This window comes from Rhinoraja longicauda, chromosome 10 (genome assembly GCF_053455715.1).
Source record: "Rhinoraja longicauda isolate Sanriku21f chromosome 10, sRhiLon1.1, whole genome shotgun sequence".
NCBI lineage: Eukaryota > Metazoa > Chordata > Chondrichthyes > Rajiformes > Arhynchobatidae > Rhinoraja > Rhinoraja longicauda.
In genome coordinates this window covers 28,470,131-28,492,366 of record NC_135962.1, presented here as the reverse complement: position 1 = coordinate 28,492,366, position 22,236 = coordinate 28,470,131, and the positions used below count along the sequence as shown (strand labels likewise).

The 22,236-nt window shown below is 41.0% G+C and overlaps 1 protein-coding gene across 2 annotated transcripts in view; it reads right to left on the bottom strand.

The window, feature by feature from the left end:
* Positions 1-22,236, bottom strand: part of akap6 (A kinase (PRKA) anchor protein 6) — a 291,928-nt gene that overhangs the window by 151,326 nt on the left and 118,366 nt on the right. For both annotated transcript variants that reach the window (XM_078406526.1, XM_078406527.1), the window contains exons 8-9: positions 20,690-20,786; positions 14,179-14,342 (exon numbers count right to left, since the gene is read on the bottom strand). In XM_078406526.1, the coding sequence (XP_078262652.1) occupies positions 14,179-14,342; positions 20,690-20,786 (261 nt within the window). The remainder of the gene's footprint in view (positions 1-14,178; positions 14,343-20,689; positions 20,787-22,236) is intronic.

Here is a 22,236-nt window from a genome sequence, read left to right as displayed (position 1 = left end):
ATTATTATTAAAAACAATTGCTATCAGGCAAAAAAAAAAATCGCATTTATTTCTATCCAATTATTTTACTGAATCACAGAACACAGAACAGTACAGCACAAGAACAGGCCCTTCAGCCCTCAAAGTTTGTGCTGAACATGATGCAAAGATGATCACTTATCTACCTGCACATAACCCATATCTCTCCATTCTCTGCATATTCATATGCCTATCCAAAAGTCTTTTAAATGTCACTGTACTAAACTAAACTACTGCAGGCAGCACGTTCCGGGCACTTACCACCCTCTGTATAAAAACTTGTCCTGCACATACTTTATCCCTCTCACCTTAAAAATGTGGCATCAAGTGTTGATAATCTAGGCCCTTTGTGCACAGGAACAGCATCAATTCCAAGTGTTGCCTGAGAATTAAGAACTTACATGACAATCTCTTGGCATGATGGAAGCTCACCAAGCAATTTTCATTGGGAGTTGTAGCTTCAATAATGGACTTGAAGTGTACTGTTTGAACAGTGGAGGGATGGTCGCAGGGAAGAACATCTGCCATGTCCCAGAGATGGTTGGGTATTGGAGCAATCAGAGACGGCAACTGGTTAAATCATTGCTGTGGTCGGGCCCTCCTCTTACTCTCTGTATTCCCATATCCCCATGCCTCACCACCATCACAAAGAAAGAAACAAGGCAACAAACATAGACTGCAGAGGAGAAACAAGGAACAGTAGTGCAAGGATGGTACTGCGGCACAGCTGGTAGAGCTGCACCTCACAGCTCCAGAGACCTGGGTGTGATCCTGACCTCAGATGCTGTATGTGTGGAGTTTGCATGTTCTTCCTATGGTCGTTTGGGATTCCTCTGGATGCTACGAATTTCCTCCCACTTCCAAAAGACGCGTGAGTTTGTAGGTTAATTGGCCTCTGTAAATTGCCTTTCGTGTGTAAGGAGTGGATGAGAAAGTGGGATAACATAGAATTAGTGTGAAGGGGTAATCAATGATTAGCATGCATTCAGTGGGCCAAACGGCCTGTTCCTATGCTATATCTCTAAACTAAACTAATAGATGAACGAAGCACAAACTCATGGAGGAATTCAATGGGTCAGGCAGCATCTATGGAGGGAATGGATTTTGTTTCAGTTCAGGACCCTTCCTCAGACTGAATATACTTCTTCAGTATAGAATGCAGAGGCATTGTTGATGCAGTGACTGGCATCATAGTAGAGACTCCAATATTGTCTCAGGGAAAGATGACCCTTTAACCTGTGGCCACCTTATCTTCATTTTTCCCACAATGGACCTGGTTACCCAGACAAGACAAACATTTTTCCAATGCATATGGTTTTGCAATCCATGACGGCAATGTCATATTGGTTTTGCAGGTCAAATCACATCACTGTTGGAAACCAGGTAGTTTCAAAGAACAAATTTGTCACTTGCACAGAGAGCAACACTTTTTTTTAATAAGAATTTGTTTCTGAAGGCTTCTTTTGTCTCCAAGCAATAGGCATTTCATTTCACCATGAAGCAAATATGACTTTGGTAACCTGCAAGAGCTGGAAAATTGTCTCATTGAGCAACCATTCAAGTAGCTTCAATTCTTCACTCTGGTAACTTTTTCACTTGGCCATTAAATGAGGAATCATTTCTTTCTCAAGTCAGGCTTCTCCCTGTTTTTTTTGTTATAATTCCTTTTTGTAAATTATTTTTTTTTAAAGGAACAAATTTGTTTAAATTCCTTGTCCCGCTGATTCTATTCAAGAATGCAGATATATATTTCAAATGTACACAAAAGCTTTTATGCTTAAAGCCAATTTCTCTGGAGCCACAAATGTTCAAATACAGTTTACTTGATGGAATGTTGTATGACAAACACAGCATGTTTTTTAAGTACACGTTGGATATATTGGAGAGTTTAGAGTAAATCATCTGTGTTCAACCATAACTGCCACTGAGCAACCTGAGTAAACTGCAAGAAAATATGTGACTGGAACATCAATGACAATGAATGTTAGCTGTGATAGTTGGAGACATGCAATAAACAAAGACATCAGAGTCAATTCACCATTGCATAGAATGGTTTCGGTAAATAAGCTTATTTTGGGAAGAACCAAAAGCAGAAAAGTCATGGAGTCTTGCCTGCAAAATAACCGGGTATAGGTACCCAAAATTATTTACATGAATAGGCAAAAATGGTTGCATGAAAAGTGTCAGATTTTTGAGGGGATTGAAGATCTGGGAGAGATTGGACATGCTGGGATTGTTTTCTTTGGAGCATAGGAAGCTGAGGCCTGAACCTATTGATGTGTACAAGATAATGAGATGCAGGGATAAGGTGAGTCACTCTTTTTCCCTAGATGTGGGATTTTTTTTAAAAGGGCTTAATGTGACAGAAGGGCAACTTTTTCACTCAGAGGGTAGTTCATATCTGGAATGAGCTACCAGAAGAAGCTACAGAAGCAGATACAATTCGGACTTTTGAACAGATACGGGGATAGGAAACATTTAGAGAGCTATAGGCCAAATGCAGGCAAATAGTAGCCCAAAATGTCACCTTGATCAGCATGGACAAGGTAGGCTGAAGGACCCATTTCCCTCCTGTACAAATCTATGATTCTATATTCAATGACCAGTTTGATTATGACACCCAGTGTGGAGTTTACACATTCTCCCTTTGCTGTGTGGGTTTCCATCGGGTGCTGTGGCTTCCTCCCACATCCCAAAGGTCTACTGATTTACAAAAGATGACACAAAGTGTTAGTGTAACTCAGTAGACCATTGCCTACATACAGGACAGACAGGTGGATGCCTGCCTGGTCAGCTTGGACCAGGAGAAGGCCTTCAACAGGATATCACACACGTACATGAGGGACGTACTCTACAAAATGGGCTTTGGGGAGGGAATCAGGAATTGGATCCAACTGCTCTACACCGATATCTGTAGTGCAATCCAAATCAAAGGGTGGGAATCAGACAGCTTCCCCGTCAGGTCTGGAGCCAGGCAGGGTTGCCCTCTCTCCCCTGTCTTGTTCGTCTGTTATATTGAACCCTTTGCCGAGTCCATCAGGAAGGACGTGAGCATAAGAGGAGTTACATTGCCAGGCAGTGGGGGCACTCAGGTCAAAACCTCCCTGTACATGGACAATGTCGCCGTCTTCTGCTCGGATCTAGGGTCATTCCGCAGATTAATTAGTGTCTGCGACCAATGTGAGTCGGTCACGGGGACCAGGGTAAACCGCAGGAAGAGCGAGGCCATGCTCTTTGGCAACTGGCCCGACCGATCTTCCATTCCATTCACCATCAAGCCTGACTTCTTGAAGGTGCTGGGGATCTGGTTCAGGGGGGGGCTGAGGCGTGTGACAAGAATTGGCTGGAGCGGATAACCAGGGTGGGGAAGAAACTGGAGTTGTGGAAGCAGCACTCTCTCTCTATCACGGGGAAAAATCTGGTCATCAGGTGTAAGGTGCTCTCGGGGTTGCTGTACTTGGCACAACTGTGGCCTGTCCTCCCTCCTCCGCCTCAGGGATCACCCGGGCCGTCTTCCGCTTCATCTGGGGGTCGAGGATGGACCGGGTACGGCGGGCCACAATGCACAAGTCGACAGACAACGGGGGTAAAAGCGTGCCCAACGTCGCCCTCATCCTGATGGCCACCTTCGTGTGTGGCTGCATCAGGCGGAGGGTAGAGCCAAGGCACGTGGGCACCAAGTGCCACTACCTGCTGAGGTTCTACCTGTCCCTGGTGATGCGAAGGATGGGCCTGGCGCAGATGCTATGCAATGTGCCAGTCAGCTGGACATTGCCGCAACATCTGTCATTCGTGGAAAGGTTCTTCCGGACCAACACCTTTGACCACAAGTCCATCGGGCAGTGGTCAGCACGGAACGTCCTGCAGGCACTGCAGGGAAATGACTCCATGGGCCCTGTGGCGTGGTTCCCAGAGCAGACTGCCCAGCTTGTCTGGCAAAATACCTCATCGCCAGAACTCACCAACAAGCACCAAGACCTGGCTTGGCTGGCGGTGTGGGGAGCCCTCCTAGTCAGATCCTTCCTGCACCGCCGGAACCTCACTACCAGCACACGCTGCCCTCGGGACGGCTGCTATGGAGAGGAGACAGTTGCCCACTCTTTGCAGAGTGTGGATTTGCAAAGAGTGTCTGGAGAGGTCTGCAAACGTCCCTGGCACGATTTATTCCGAACAGCTCCGTCACAGAGGACTCTGTGATTTACGGACTGTTCCCAGGGGCCATTCAGAGACTGACACCGAGTGCTGCTGGAAGGTCATCAACTTGGTGAAAGACGTTCTTTGGTCTGCCCGACCTTTGTTGACCTCCCAGCGGAGCGAGATGTCCTTCGGGGAATGTTACCGACTGGCCCGCTGCAGACTGCAGGAGGGACGCACTGAAGCTCGGTGCAGCCAATGCCAAGGCTCTGTGGGGGAGGGCCACAATCTAGGGTCCTTCCGCTGCCGGACATGGGGGGCGGGGTGTGGTGGAGACGCCCCTCAAAATAAGGGAAGGGATTCCACGCCAGTGGGCCACATGAGTGGCAAGGGTGGGGGGTAATTTTGTGTAATTGGTGTATTGAATGTATGTATTGAATGTATGTATAGCCTCCGAGAATGTCGGATGGAGTTTTGGAAGGAACATGTTTTGTATATATTTATTTCTTGAATAAAGTTTTTTTGATTAATAAGTAAATAAATAAATAAAAGATTAGGTGCCCACTGTAAGTTAACCCAGTGAAGGTGGCTGGTGGGAGAATTAAGTAGGTTAATGGACATGCGTGATGTTAGAAAGAAGTGAAGGGAAAGGATGGGGCAATTGAATTGACAGGATTGCTCTAAGAATCAACATTAACCTGAGAAGCCAAATGGTATCAGTCCATATCGTTACAAAAATATAAGATTTTGTATTCAGTTTTGGAATCTGATGAAGAACCAGAGTAGGCACATCTGCTGTGGTAAATATATATATTTTTTAAATTCCTTTGCATTAAATACAATTCGGGGAAATCCCAAGGTTGTGACAGATTCAGTAAAAGCAAGTGTTTTGATGAACTCTAGTTTTCTTATGCAACACAATCAAAACAAATGGCTTCAAAAGAAGTATTGATTCAATCCACAATTTGAAGCAAGAAAGGACCTGCAAATTATTATGGAATGTGGTTGTGCAGTATAAGCACCAACCTTTAGTATAATGCGAGAGACGAGGATTTATAGTCATTTCCATTAAATCCAGTTTCTCTAAAAATGGTCTTTTCTGAGAACATCACATTTTATGTTTCATTGTATCCTGTTCATTGTACCCTCAGGTGCTGCAGTTGCTAATTTGATGTTAGTTCATGAATCTGACATGATTTAAAGACGTTTTGAAGTCATTATTTTGTTGCCTTAAAGTTGGCCTTTACTTGCTGTAATGAACTCAAAGGCCTACATTTATCAAAGTTTTTATCACTCCAGTGTTGCATTAACACTTGGCTTCACTTCATAGCATGATAATCACAAGCAAAGCTCACAAAAGAGAAATGTCTTTGATTTCCTGCAGTCTATTTTATCGTCTTCCACCATTACCATGCCCACTAGAGGGTCAGGCCAAAATCCAAACCTTCAATTTTGTACATTACAGAAATGATTTTCCGCCAGTTGCAAGTTGTATACTTAAAATCAATAAATGGAGATATTTGATTTTGATTCTGCCAAGGATGTCACTTATTCAAAAAATTCTGGAAAGAACTAACATTCTTAAGCATGAAAATATAATTTACTGTAAACTTATAACATTAAGCAGGGCTTGCTAAATTGGAAAGCTTCCAAATATAGGCACAGAGAATGATAGGCAATTAACCAGCTCCCCTTGATGTAAGGTAGGTAGGTAGTACACCAGTTGTGGGTTGTCAGTTTATTATAATGATTTATCCTTGCAGCCAGCACCTACTGCATGTTTGATTGGCTGCACACATTAGCAGGGGGCCAATGTCATAATTTGCTCGTGCCAATTAAAGCCAGCCTGTTTTACTTAAAGCTATGCTCGGTCACAGAAAAGGCAGGTGCAAAGTGTAAAATGTTCAGACTGTCATGCAGAAATTTAATCTGAACCAGGAATCATTGCTGCCCATCAAACACAGGAGAGTGCAGACTTCAAGTGAAGAACTGTACCACAAGAGTTGACGATGTAGCTGAACCATGGAAACTCCTTGGCTTCAACCAGCCACACTGCACCTACAGAAGTTGCAATTTCTTGGAGTAATTAAAAAGGCAAAAGACAAGTATTTCTTTTTTTTTGCAATGTGGTCTGATTTCACTTAAATTTGGTTTGGAGTTTTTACATTGAAGTAGTGATCCCTTATTCAAACCGGCAAACAACAGACAGTAATCATTTCTTTAGCACAATGTCTTCTATTGGAAAAATATCAAAAGGAACACTTGGAAATTCATAATCCAATCAAGTGGAGTCAACCTGACCTCACAAAGGGGAAATTATGTCAGGCAAGTTGTTTAGGGTTCAGTGACGGAGTATGGATTAGCATGAATGGAGGGGAACCAGTGGATTTGTTATTTATATTAAAGACATTAAACAAAGCACCACACAGAGGGCTACTTCACAAGGTCACACCTCATGTAATTGGAAGTAATATATTCGAGGACTGGCTATCCAGCAGGAAACAGTGAGGAAACATAAGAGGATAATTTTCAGGCTGGCAAACTGTAAGCAGTGGGATGTTTAGTTTTGTTTCGAAATACAGTGTGGAACAGGCCCTTCGGCCCACCGATTCCATGACGACCATTGATCATCCCTACACTAGGTGTATGTTATCCGATTTTCACATCCTACGCATTCGGGGCAATTTGCAAAGTAACTGACAAATCCGCATGTCTTTGGGATGTGGGGGGAAACTGGATGACCCAGAGATAAATGAGGTCACAGGGTGAACTTACAAACTCCACACAGGCAGCACCAGTAGTCAGGATCGAACCCGAGTCTCTGGCGCTGTAAGGCAGCAGCTTTATCGTTGCACCACTGTGACACAGAACATGCAGCTGTTTACAATATGTTATAATAACTTAGAAACAAATTTAATGTAGCCATTTGTAAATGCTAAGAAAGGAGGGGGATAGGTAAGCTGTGAGGAGGATAACGACAGTACATAGAAAAAGATCAATAGGTCACATGAGTAGTTAAAAAGATGGCAAATGAAGTTTAATGCAAGAAAGAATAAGAAACAGAAGGACATGCAGCACAAAGGAATTGTGGGATCTTGTACATGAAACACATTAAGCTGGTACATTGGTGCAGCTGGTAGTCAAGAAAGTTAATGGAATGTTAGCTTTCATATTAAAAGGGGTTGTAATATTCAATTGTGAAATTCCTACTACAACCGTGCAATGTACTCGGGAAACCAGTTTCAGGGACAGTTTCTTCCCAGTTGTTATCAGGCAACTGAACCATCCCACAGACAAATGGAGAGTGGTCCTGAGATACTACCGACCTCAATGGAGACCCTCGGACTATTTTCAATCAGACTTTGCTAGACTTTTTATTGCACTGAATGTTAGTCTCCTTATCATGTATCTATACACTGTGGATGGCTCGATGGTAATCATGTAAAGTCTTTCCACTGACTGTTTAGAACGCAACAAAAGCCTTTCGCAGTACTTCAGTTTCTGTGACAATAAACTGAATTAAACTGATTTTCATTGAAGGCAGTTCAGAGAATGTTCACTAAAATGATCCTGATTTGAAGGAATTATTTAATAAGGAAAGTTGATAAAAAAGATTGGTTCTGCACCCAGCAGAGTTCAGAAGAATGAGTGATGATCCTATCCAAAGATAAGATTCATTGGGCCCTGAAAGAATAAATGCTGGAAGGATGTTTTCTCTCATGGGATAGTCTGAGAAGAGCATCCATTTACAACTGTAATGTGAAAGCGTTTCTTAACCCAAAGGGTTGTGAGAAACTGCCAACTAAAGTTTGAGTTAGTTAAGGTGGCACAGTTACTGCTTTACAGTGTCAGAGGCCTGGGTTTGATCCTGACTACAGGTCCTGCCTGTATAGAGTTTGTATGTTCTCCCTGTGACCTGCATGGGTTTTCTCCTGGAAGCTTGGTTTCCTCCCACACTCGCAAGACGAACAGGTTTATAGGCTAATTGGCGGTATAAATATAAATTGACCCTAGTGTGTGTAGGATAGTGTTAGTGTGCGAAAATCGCTGGTCGGCGCGGACTCGGTTAGCCAAAGGGCCTGTTTCCATGCTGTATCTCTAAACTGAACTACACTAAAATAAACTAACTTTCGAGTTCATGTGTGTTCAGTTGAACAAATTAACAGGATGGTTAGAACATAGATCAGTACAGGACAAAAACGGCCCTTTGGCCCACAATGTCTGTGCCGAACATGATGCCAATATAAACTAATTTCATCTGCATATGATCCATATCCCCCCATTCCCTTGTTCAAGTACCCATCTAAAAGTGTCTTAAAGACCTCTATTGTATTTGCCTCCACCACCACCCTCAGCAATCCATTCCAGCCACCCAGCAACCTCTGTGTAAAAAATAACGCCCAATATATCTCATTTAAATCTTTCCACCTTACAGCTATACCTTCTAGCTTTTGGCATTTCCATCCCAAGAAAAAGAATCTAACTGTCTACCCTATCTATGCCTCACACAAGCCTGAATATCGTGGATATGGAGAGGATGTTTCCACCAGTGGGAGAGTCCAGGACCAGAGGTCATAGCCTCAGAATTAAAGGACGCCCCTTTACGAAGTAGATGAGGAGGAATTTCTTTAGTCAGAGGGTGGTGAATCTGTGGAATTCATTGCTACAGAAGGTTGTGGAGACCACCAATGGATATTTTTGAGGCAAAGATAGATTTTTGATTAGTATGAGCATCAGGGGTTATGGGGAGAAGGCAGAATAGGTTAAGATAGATCAACCATGATTGAATGGTGGAGTAGACTTGATGGGCCGAATGGCCTATTTCTGCTCCTATCACTTATGAAACTTTGTCTTTCTATGCTGATTTCTGTAGCTGATCTATATCCCGCTGTGCACTGTGCAGCCTTACTTACAGTCTGCAACTCCAGCAAACTTGGCATTATCTGCAAACTTATTAACCAACCCTATATCACAAACAACAGAGGTCCCAGCACAGATTCCTGCGGAACTCCATTGGTCACAGTCCTCCAGCTAGAATAACATTCTTCCAGCATCACCCTCTGTCTTCTATGAGTAAAATAGTTTTAAATCCATATTACCAAACCACTGTTAATCCTGTGCATTATAATCTTCTGGATCAGCCCATCAAAGGAGTTAACTGATGACTGTGAATTGTGCCATGTGTAAGTGGATGGCAGGAGAACTGGTAAAGTGGCGGTAGTAAGAATTGATGAAGGTATGAGAGGAAAATTCTATTAATTCTTTTAAAGATGCTTGATGTTTGATTTGTGGTCGAAATGGCCTGTTTCCATGCTGCAAGATGTTATAGCTCTATGAGAGTGTTCTTGGAGTGTTGAACTCCAAAATGTGGAGTCAAATCAACATGATCAGACAATTCTCCATAACTCTCATGATTGTTAACTGAGGTGTGTGTGCATATGTATCTGTATGAAATGCCACTTTGGCCCATAAATGGCACGTATTACGGATCCAATTTCCCATCCTCCAAAAATTGTTCACAGAAATAAATAGCAGTGATGCCCTATCATTCTGTTAATTTTCCACAACTAACCAGATAATGGAGACAACTTTTGATTAATTTTGTAAATTATGATTTGTGATAGTTAAAGATTTTTTTAAATAAAATTAACTACTCACATTTAAACAATAGATTGTAGGGGTTGTTTAAAGACACAATTATATCTTCGGTTATGAAAACATTAAGAAGTATCAATAAATTTTGCATGGGTTCCTCTATTGCCATTAAATTATAATCATTAGTATGTCAGCTGAATGTTTGTTTGGAAGATGGATTTGTTTCACAAAATCTTTGGCAGATTTAAGGGTAATAGCGAAAACATTGTTACATTTCCCTTATCAGAGCAAAACGTGACAGAATAGAGGAAGAAGCTAAATCATGATGAAGTGGTGAGTGATTACAGCAATTAATGTAATCTATGGTTTAGGGAGAAAGGGAAAGACAACCATTTAGAAGAATGCTTCACCTTCCCTTCCAAGTGGCCCTGTAAATACTGTTATTAATTCTATAGACAAACTAATTCTGAATTTGGAAATTATATTGGACCAAATTATGCTCTATTTGGCACACTCCCTGCACCTGACGGCCATGTTCTTCCCTTGCCACTAATCTGGTACAGATAAGAGAGACTAATTGCCCTAGAGTGGTTTGTGGAGGCAGACTGAGGCCTGGGACATAGCCAGCATACCACTAAAGCTTCAGTTCTGGATTACCCCAATAGTCTTTGACAGGATACAATGTTTGGGACAGGACCTTGTCTCTTGTCACATATGTTAAAAACAAGAGGGTGACCAGAAGGTAGGACCGCTCAAGGATAAAGGAGGGAAACTATGCTTGAGTCAGAGGATGTAGGTGAGGTTCTAATGAGCATTTTGCGCCTGTATTCACTGAGGATAAGGACTTGGAGGACAGCAAGATCAGTGTGGAGAATACAAATATGCTATGACAGTGAGAGATCAGGAAGGAGGTTGTGCTGAAGCTCTTCAAGAGCATTGTGGATAAGTCCCCAGGGTCTGATGGGATCTATCCTGTGTTATTGACAGGGACAAGAGAGGAGATTGTGGGGGCATTAACGAGAATCTTTGTCTCTTCTCTAGACACTGACAAGTTCCTGGAGGTCTGGAATGTGGTCAATGTTGTTCCTTTGTTTAAGAAGGGAAGTAGAGAGAATCCAGGGACCTGTAGGCCAGTTAGCCTCATGTATGAGAGGCATATATTGGGAGGATGGTCAGAACCTTTTTTGCAGGGTGGAAATGTCCAACACTGGAGAGCATAGTTATAAGGGCCCGTTTCTGTGCTGAATGTTCTGTGTTCCATGTTCTATGTCAACATCTGTGAGTCTAAGAGTTTTGAAATACCTCTGATACACAGGATATTAAAAAAACATAAAAACTCTTGGAAATAAATTTTAAAATGGTAAATTCAAAATAAATTAATTAATAGATTAAAATACTAATAAGAAACTCAAACATTAAAATTACAGTAAAAAGTTAACGGAGTGAATTTTTCTTCCCAATCTCCATGTTAGGAATCCCCATTCTGGTATCCCAACATATGTAATTTAGCCCAGCCTGGACCAATGTCAGAACCATATAATACTGGGATGATCCTACCTCTGAAGTAGCTGAATGCAGGCAGTTTTTTCTAAAACAAAAATCAACCCATTGGGTAACATCAGTTCAAAAATATTTATTGCTTTAATTTGAAATTGTTATTTCAGCTATTTTTAAAGTCTACTAACTCAGATATTGTGAATAGGTTTGCATTGCTCCCACTGTGCAACAAGAATCTTGACCAGACATCCCATGCCACACTTCCATGACATCATTTCAACGCCAAAGATGTTGCATAGATTTCAGAGCAGGGGCCCTCTAGCATCTGTATTTTCTTCTGCATAGCTGTTGAATGAAGGAAGTACAAGGCTAAAATCTGGAATCATCATCTTCATTCAAGGCAAACAACGCTCAGCTAACAGCAGTGGCCAATGCAACAATGAATCAGAAGTTGTTCCTCCAAAGAATTATAGATTCCATCGCATCATAAAGTATCTATATCCCTACCATATTTCTAAAATAATTTAATCTTAAACTCAAAGATCATTGTGCTTCACGACATCAACAAGGCATCATGTTCAGCAGAAACATTGCGGGCCGAAGGGCCAGTTCCTGTGCTGTACTTTTCTATGTTCTATAATGTTATATATTTCTGGTACTTCACAACTCTTGCAGTCAATTTACCGTTTTGGCTCTGGGTGAATTATTTTCTGTTAAACTTTTCTTTTTTAAACGGCCTTTCCAATATAAACCTTTCAACAATGTCTAATTTTCAAGCCACAAATTTGTATTTGTTATAATAGAGAGCCAACAAATAATTGGGAGATATATTTCCATAGAGGGCAATTAAAATAACTGAGTAGCGGTGTCTGAATATCCTGGCACGTTAATATTTGATCCCTGTTTAGAGTTAACAAAGAAGGCTGAGCAGATAGATGAAAGGAAGGAAATCACTCGCAGCCTCTGTAAAATCTATCTCATTAAATGGAACTTAACTTCTAATTCAAACAGATAGAAGAGCAGAGAAGAGAGAACGTGTAATGAAGAACATACAACAAAAGTTCACTAGATAGACACAAGATGCTGGGGTAACTCAGTGGGACAGGCAGAGACGAGTTACTCTAGCATTTTGTGTCTATCTTCGGTTTAAACCAGCATCTGCAGTTCCTTCCTACACAAAGGGTCACTAGACTAATTTCTGGCAAGAGCGGAATGTCCTAAGGGGAAACTCGACTAATACTTCCCAGAGGGTTAAAGAAAAAAAACAATTGTGCGGAAATACATAGAATTTAATGTGAATGTATCACAAAGTGCTGGAGTAATTCAGCGGGTCAGGGACTCGTTGAGTTACTCCAGCACATTGTGATTCACTCAAGATTTCAGGTCTGCATTTCCTTGTGTTTTGAGTTTCATGAGGTTTGTCCAGGTAGACGCCGGAAGACTGTTTCCAGGAATTAGAAAATCTGGAACTGAAAGTCAAAATAAGAGGTGTGTGATTCCCAATTGGGACGAGGAATCATTTTTTCATAGAGAGGGCTGTGAATCAAGAGGAACTGACCTGACAAGATCGGTATCATAGTCAACAAAGTGACTGGTAACATTTTGGTTAGAAGCGTGAAGAACAAGTGGATCATCAACAATGATAAATGAAGTGCAGATTAATAGCAACAAATATGACAGAAATAGAAATATTAACATCTTTAATAAAAGCTTTGAGCAATTATATAACCAAGATAATAGGGCTTATTGTCAGAACAGTCTGTTGCAATTATAATTTCATTTTCTCAACATGAGAAGTGATCACAAAACTAGTGGAATGCTTCAGAACACAATATAAAACTGAAATTAGTAAAGCCTTATTGCTTAATATTTTAATATTTAATGGTTTTGCTGACTTCAGCCATCACTGCTAAAAAAAGACAAGAAGAGAAATAGTTACTGCTTTTTAAAAATTGACCTTCCATACCTTCAGATACATAATTTTAGAGGGCATAGCTTTAAGATGAGAGTGGTAAAATTTAAAGGAGGCTTGCAGGACAAGTTTCCGCAATGTATCTCTAAATTAAACTTCAACTTTAAATGACTGCCCCCTAATCTTGTACCTTTGTCCTCCCATTCACCATTCTCTTGACATCTACTTTATATTCCATTAGGATCTTACATGTTTCAATAGGACCACTCCTCATTCTTCTTGATTCCAATGAACATAGATCTAGCCACATTCTTCAGCCACTCATGGCGGTGTTCATCATTCTCACCTGACCATGATTTAACCTCTATTGGACTGTATTCAAAGCCAGTACATCCTTTCTTGAATAAGGGAACCAAAACTGTGCACAGTATTCCATGTTTGATTTCACCAGTACCCTGTGTATTGTAAGATTTCGCCATTTCTAAACTCCAACCTTCGAATAAAGACCAAAATGCCATTTGCATTCTTAACCACTTCCCTGCTAACCTTTTGCTATTTATGCACATAAACAAAAACAACTAAAGGCATAAAGACTTTTTTTAAAATTCTTATTTTAAACTCATGTCAACTTATTTTCCTAGCAGTCAGAGATAAAGGAAAATAAATCCAATAAAGTGCAAAGTACAAAATCATAAAATAAAGCACCCGAAAGATTATGGAGAAATAATGACTAATTAACTAAGTCTGAAATTGTTCAATTTTGATCTATTACCTTGTGCCAGCAAAGCCTTTGAACAGCATCCTTCAATTTTTTCACATCCAATTCTTATGTTGTGTGGAATAGCTATTGTTAATGATTATGCTTGTCTTTTTCCATGTAAATTGTGTAGCAACTTTGCTTCTATTTCTGAAATGTTCCAACCTTTTGGTCTTGCAAGACAGCTATAAAGTAACAAGCTGCTATACAGTTGAAGTCTTTCAGATTTTTTTAAATATGTAATTGACAAATTGAACTGACTTACCTTGGGATTCCCTGTACCTTCTAAACCATGTGCAGTTACATCAGTTGCCAATATTTCTGCTTTGATTGTGTCCAGGGCTCGGAAAATCCAACGGTGCTGGCGTTTGATTTGCCTCTGTAGTTCCTGCCACTGACTTGCAATAATCTGTAGCATGTCTTTCAATCCTTCAAAGCAAAGCAACCAGATATCAGAACACATCAGTTGCAGCACAAAAGCTAATAATATTCAACTAACTAATGTCACAGCCGTGACAGTATTTTGTAATTTGTATTCGCACATGAATATTTAATCGAGCTCTATGAAAAATCTGCAGAAAAACACTATTTCTGAACTTGCTGCCATCAAAAAGTAAGCAGGCTATTTTTCACAAAAAACATCATCTCATTTTTGTAAATTAAGTACAAATTTATAGAATTACAGAAAGTGTGGCATCAATGCTACTGACTACAAACACTTCCTTATTTCTACAATGATGTTTCCTGTTGAAAACTAACATAATTTTGTTCACTGTTCTGCTTCAGTGATGTGCTTCAATGCAAACTTCTGAATGGCATCCTGCTATACTAATCAATACAGCATCAAGAGCATTTCAGTCTCTTGAAGACAGGTCTTTGGGGTCTTACACTATCAAGTCCGCTACAATGTTTTAGATTGATAGAAGCTGTGCTGGCTTAATAGGTTGTGACTATCGAAAATAAATTAATTTAAAGCCATCACAAACATTTGGGTGCTGGAAGAAAACATTCCCATCTTCTGTTCTGGGCTAAACACAAATTGGTTCTCAGCAGGGACCAAGTGCAATAGACTGTAGCTCCAATCGTGTTTCATACAGAATATATTGTAAAATACAGTTTTGAACTGTCTGATTTTTGCAATTAGATTTTTTGTAACCTTTAGCACAACCTTGAAGCGAAGTAGTTCAGTTTCTGCAATCCTGAAGCAATAATTTATTCAAGAGTCTAGAATGTTCAAATGACACCTGTCCCAAAACGGATTAATGAAATTCTTACTTGCTGCAACACAACTGGTCTGTAAACAGTCCAGAGTAGATATCATAATAAACAACAAAAAGTACTTCAATACATTAAAAAAAATAAAGTCATATGACAGCGCCCCCTGTCTGGGATGCCACTCTGATGCCGATAACTGGCTGATAGGCCAGGAAAGGCCAATCCCCAGCATTGTTGGTAACAGCTGGGTCCAATGAGCTGATGTTGGTTTAGCCACCTGAACCTCGTCAGCCTGCTCCCTATAAAATCCAGGAGAGTGAGTGGCTGACTGACTGATGCAAGTCTGAGATGACCAAATATATCACGTGTTTGCGCGGCTGCCACTGCTGAACGTGGTGCCATTCCCAATGCCACAGTGCAAAAACTAAAACAAAGCCCAAAGCCCCCAGTGCAATCAAGGCTGCATGTAGTTTGTTGAAGTTTAAAGTGTTCAAAAGCCTAATGGTTGTTGAGAAGAAGTTGTTCCTGAGCCTGGACGTTGCAGTTTTCAGGCTCCTCCACCTTCTTCCCAATGGCAGGAGTGAAATGAGAGTGTGGCCAGTGTGGTGTGGATACTTGATGATGTTGGGTGCCTTTTTGTGGAAGCTCCTCCTATAGATCGCTTTGGAGGTGGGGAGGACAATACCCCTTCTCTCCAGAGATGCTGCCTGTCCCGCTGAGTTACTCCAGGATTTTGTGTCTATCTTTGGTTTTTGTAATTTCCTTGGTTTCGGGGAATTTGAGTTGCAAAACTAGGCTATGGTACAACCAGACAATATGCTCTGTACTGTACACCTGTATTGGTTCAAGTGAGTATTCATTGACATACTGAATCTCCTCAATCTTCGAAAGAAGTAGAGGCATCGATGGGCTTTCTTAATGACTGCATCAATGTGCTGGGTCCTGGAGAAACTATGGGGTAGCTGCAATGCTGGGAATTATATCTTGTCAAATATTACTCTCCTTTGATTTCACTGACATTAAATCAGGTTGCATGTAAAGCCAATATTATACCAAGTCCTGACAGCTGCACAACAGGCAGGTTAAAGTAACAGTAACTAATTAAATGTGAGCAAAGTTATTACTGTGCTTCATTTAATTGTGTGCTTCTCCAACCATAAGTATGAGCATGATGTACATGTGTGTTTCTTTAAGTTGCAAGAAATTTATTCTAACTTCCAATTAACCACAGAATTCGGGAAAGTATTGTTGTCGCCTTCTGATCCTGTCTTACAATTAGAGAGTTCAGAATTACAGTTCAGAGATACAGCCTCGAAGCAGGCCCCTTGGCCCAATGAGTCCATGCTGGCTATTGATCATTCATTCACACAAGTTCTATGTTATGCCACTTTCTCATGTACTCCCTACACACTTGGGGCAATTTATCAAAGCCCATTAGCCTACAAATCTGCACGTCTTTGGGATGTGGGCAGAAACCAAAGCACCCAGAGGAAACCCTCACGGTCACAGGGAGAACATGCAAACGTGGTACAGACAGCACCAGAGGTCAGGATCGAACCCGGGTCTCTGGAGCTGTGAGGCAGCAATTCTACCAGCTGTCCCATGGTACCGCCCATATCAAGATGAATTTGAATACTGCTTTATTTGTGTTGTGTGCGAGAAGACACCGTTATAGAACATGGAATAGTACAGCACAAGAACATATCTTTCAGCCCACAAAGTCTCTGCTGAACATGATGCTAAGACCATCACTTGTCTACCTGCACATAACCCATTTCCCTCCTCTGCCTGCATATCCATACGCCTATCCAAAATCTTTTAAATGCCACTACCCTATCTGCTTCTACCACCACCCCCAGCGGTGCATTCCTGCTACTCACCACCCTCTGTATAAAAATAAGTTGCCCTGCACATCTTTGAAGTTTGCCCTTCTCACCTTAAAGCTCTGCCTGGTAGTAGTTGATTTTTCTATTTGAGAAAAATATTCTGTCTACCTCTATCGTTGTTCAGCAATACCATTTATTATTTTTATTGACTAACTAAAGGGTACATGAAAAAGATTAAATCTTACAGAGCTAAATAAACTATCATTGCAATTAAAAACTCAGTAATTGCTCTTTCTCTTAACCTCCATAATTATTTTAAATAATTCTTATCATAGAGATATTCCATCTAATTTCACAGTGTGGCAATTTTTCTTTGAATTTTAATCTTAAAATCCCTTTGCATTTTGTGCAAAACATTTTCTTCAATTATCTAATTCTGCAGCACATTACTACTGAGGCAATTCATTGCCCTGCCCAATTTAATCTCCTTTTTCTCACTATAGCTCAGCACCGTCTCCTCCCTGTCTGCACTCAGCTGTGAAAATAATCACAACCTCCTTTTTCTGTTTCCAACCTCTTCAAATTCCATACTGTCAAGTTTTGTTTCATATGCTCTTTCATGGAAGGATCACTTAAATATCTATGTCTTAGAAATAATTGTCATAAATAAAATTAATTTTTAAAAATCAGTTGGCAATACATCAAACTCATAATGTAGGACATTATATTACTTTTCATTGTTTCATTCAGCCAATAACTTGCCCTTTCAAAGCTTATGAGGTATATCTGGTTCAACCACTCCTGCGATGGTTGTGTGTAGCATATAACAAGTTCATTTTATATGTCTAATATTTTAGAGCCCATCCAATCTCATTCCTTGCCCAATTAATGAGTGCATGGCTGCATCAATGCTTTATATTTAAGTGTACACTACTATCTTCATTAATGGTAATTTAAGTATTTGATATCTTTTAACAAGAGTCCATACTTAAATAACCCAAGGCATTTGGCATCGTCTGTGATCACAACCAGGGTGCATCCATTTTCTTAAACAATCTCTCTACAGCCTTTCACAAAGTTCATCATTCTGCAATGAAACCTTTCTGCAGTCGAGTTCACTGCTTCATTCTTTGTTTCCTTCAACTCGCAGTTTTGGAATCATATTCTTCCATTTCTTTTTCAAAACTATTGCCCTGAGATTTTTCCAAAGCTCTATTTGTGCCTCCTTTTTATCCTCACCAAAATATGCTGTTTGTTGGTGCCATCATCAAAAGATATTGGATGAGATTTCATGTGCATACTGTAGATCAGACACTGAATTCAGTTAGTCCATACCAAGACTGAATTCACTTCTTTCCTATGCTGTGACTTTGTTTGTGTCTTACTGTGTGTACATTTATTTGACTATAGTGTTTACTATTTAGTATGTAGAACCTCATACCTTGTACGCCTATTTTAGCAGTAACTGCATTTTGTATACGGCTTGATATATTTACCACTTCACCTGATATTTAGTTTGATAGACTTCTTCGGATCGTTCACCTTGTTGTGGTGAAGAGGCTTGCTTGCCCCCATGATTCCGAGAGCGATGCCGTTGGAAGCAATAGCTTCTGATAAGGCCACCCATGGCGATAAGGTCGAGGATGAGGGTCCAGACTAAGAGCGATCGAACCCACAAGATCTCAACAGTGGACCAGGCAGACAAAGTTATCTTGAACTCAAAGGTTGTGAAGGCGGATGAAGGCTGCAACAGATCTATCAGCTCCAATCGTCTTGGTTCCCTTGCCATTGGAATTAGTCGATTGATTTGTGAAGGACCGCGTGCTTCTTGGAATGCAACATCAAGTACACGTTAAACAAACCCATGCACAAGCGTCTTTGTTCTGTGCACGGAACGTAGACCATCATCCTCGACCTCGAGGGATAGCCACGACGACGACAAGTTTGATAGGGAGCATGAGTTAAGGAAAGGGGATGCAGATTAATCACTGAATTCACAGTTAGTCCATGTCAGGTTTTAGCATATGCCGTTCCTGCAAGAAGTTATCTTGCACATGTGCGGTATCTGCAGGAGTCATCTTGTTCGCGAGCTGCGGCTTGGACGGTAACCTTGCATCCTTGTGCTCAATAAAATTAGCTTGAAGTTAAAACCTTGTTGTTATTCTTGCAACTTCATACACATACTAACTTCAATTGCCACCTTTTTATATTTCCTCACTTAAACCTTCTCGCTCTGCAATGTTGGGTTATTTGTTCAACATCTAAGTTTGAATGAGCTGCACATTCCCCTGTTAATTGATATTAGCTTATTATTGTCATGTGTACCAAGATACAGTGAAAATAATAACGAAAACACTGGGAAAACCAAAAGCTTGGAAACAATAATGTACACGGGTGCACCCAAAACTTTGTTCAAGGTCCTTACGCAGTGATATTCCATAACACAAAAGCCCCCAAAACACTTATTACATTCTCTTCCCTTGATAAGCTCCCATCATCGTGAAAATTGGAGCTTACAAAAGAAATACGGAAATAATTGAACTCAGTGAGGGAAGAGAATCACAAGAGCCGAAGACAATTGTTGCTGGAGATGATTGGCAGGATGATTATGATCTTGGGAGGGGTATAAGGGAGAAACTTAGATTGGCAATCAGATGGGAAGGTGATTTAAGGCAATGATTGGAGGATTGTGGAAAGGAGAGTGGTGATGGTTATTCAGGGAGTTAATTTAAGGGTGTCTTTTTCTGTAGTGGTTGTGAATTAAATAACCTCTGGTCCCAAGGACATTACCAGCAAGGAAGGATAATAGATGTGGGGGTAATCACTAGGGAAAAATGCAGAGAAGATACTACTTAGAAGATGGACGCTTCGCAATCCTGACATTAGAAGTTTAACGACGTGCCACAATCTCTTAACTTGTTCAATCCTACTCCAATGTACAAAGCATACTCCATTCTCCATGTCTGCATAGTACAGGTGATTAAGTGATGTGAATACAAGCATTATGTACTACATGCCATCACCGTGCATGCCCAGCAGCCTCTATCCACTTGTCTGTCAAATAGATCAAGTACCTAAATGTAATTTAAATAAGTGTTACCAGAAAAACATTGTACCACTAGATCCGGTTTCTTTGTGAATCTTTGTTGTTTAATATAAACCAAACCATTTTCCTTTCCTGGTCATTGGGTTAGGTTACAATTGATTGGCAGCCCTGCTGGTGTCTTGAGCTATGTGCCCTGTCCAAGTTTTATTCTTCTTGATTGAGAAAAAGTATATAAGCCTGTACTTTCCAGGGAAATGCTGTCTGCAATTCATTCTGCAACAGATGGAGCCATTCTGCAGCAGCTGTGAAATCAATACAGGTCTTCTCTGATGTATCCAGATAAATTTGAAAGATTATGAAAATGTAGGCTTCTGAATAGTGATGGAGAGGTGTCATACAGCTCTTTCATTCTGCATCATATGAACTCTTCATGAATATCCAAATTATGTGTCATCCACACAAGTTTATTCAGTATATGTTATACCAGCAGTGAAGTTACAAAGGTAAAATAAATAACTGACTGGAAAAACAAATGCCATGAAAAGTTGGGTGAAACCTGATTTTCTAATCTGCCACAGAGGTTCAAAAACATAGAATTGGTCTTGGTAAACTATCAAAGTACATACATATTATCACCAAATTAAATGGGAATGTAAATTCTCACTTCTTTACTTGCTTCAGCAACTCACCTGATTTGTGAGATTCAATGAGTTCCAGAAGCTGCTGTCCCTCTTCCACCACAGCATCTTTAAGTGCACAGTGACTGTCAATGTTTAGTTTAAAACTCTGCAAAAATGAGAATATTTGTGATTAATAACATTTTCCCCATGTTGTTTTATCCTGCTACAAAAGAAGATACAGTATTCGTGTCAGTTTTGGATACAAGATTCTTCCTGCATCTTGACTAACAAACTGTTTTTCACTTTTAGGCCAAGACGAAAGGTAAGAAAAATCTAATCCTAATCCAACACCACACAAAACAAAGTGGGACAGGAAACGTCATCTGCCCATTTCCCTCCACGGATATTTATCTGACCCACTGAGTTCCTCCAGCACTTTATATTTCCCATTCCAGTATCTGCAGTCTCTTGTATCTCAGCACACATGTACATTCCCAGTTCAAGGGCTGAAAGGCAGGGCACAGAGCAGGAGACAGGAACAGGAATTTTGCAATTTGTGAGCTCACGAATACCAGCCATCCCATTGTTGCCCGAGTGACATCCGAGGTGTCCTCTTTCTTTACTAAATGCTTCACCCCCCCTTGCTGTCATAGATGGCTACCTCACCCATGAATCCTTAGCGTCTAATAATTCTGCTTTCACTCCCCCTACCCTCAGTCAGAAAAAGAATAGAGTTCTCCTGGTGCTTACATTTCACCCCACCAGCCTGCGCATTCAACAGCCCATTCTCTGACATTTCTGCCACTTTTGATGTGATCCCACCACCAGTCACATCTTCCCATCCCACTCCATTCCACTTTCTGCAGAGGCTCATCCCTTTTCCAGGTATTTCCCCCTGCAACCACAGGAGATGGAACACCTGTCCCTATGCCTCCTCCTTCACATTCCATCCATGGACCCGAGCAGTCCTTCCAGGTGAGACAGAGGTTCATGTGCACCACTTCTAACCTCACCTACTGTTTGCTGCTCCTGATGTAGCCTCCTTTATATCGGAAAGACCAAGCCATGACTAGGCAACCGTTTCACTGAACATTTTCTCTCGGCGCACCAAGGCCTGCTGGATCTCCTGGTTGTTAACCATTCCCATACTGCCTTTATATCCTGGGCCTTCTCCATTGACAGATTAAGGCCACACACAAACTGGAAGAACAGCACCTCACATTCCGCCTGGGTAACATTCTACTTGTTCAACCCAATGGAATGAACATTGATTTCTCCATTTTTAGGTAACTAACCCACAACCCCCACTTTTTCCCTGCCCTCCTTTCCCACCCCCCTCCCCTCCTTTCCCCCTCCCCTCTCCTTTTCCCCTTCTATCCCCTTCCCCTATTCTCCCTCCCCCTTTATCCCCATCCCCCTTCTCCTCCTTCCCTTCTCTTCTCCTCCTCTTCTATGTTCTAATTCCATTTCCATTCAATGTTCCTTTTCCCCTCTTCTTCCCCCTTTCAGATGTGCAGGTTAGTATGTTAATTGGCCTCTGTAAAATGCCCCTCGTGTGTAGGTAGTGGCTGGGAAACTGGGATAACGGACTGTGAATGGCTGATCAATGGTCGGTG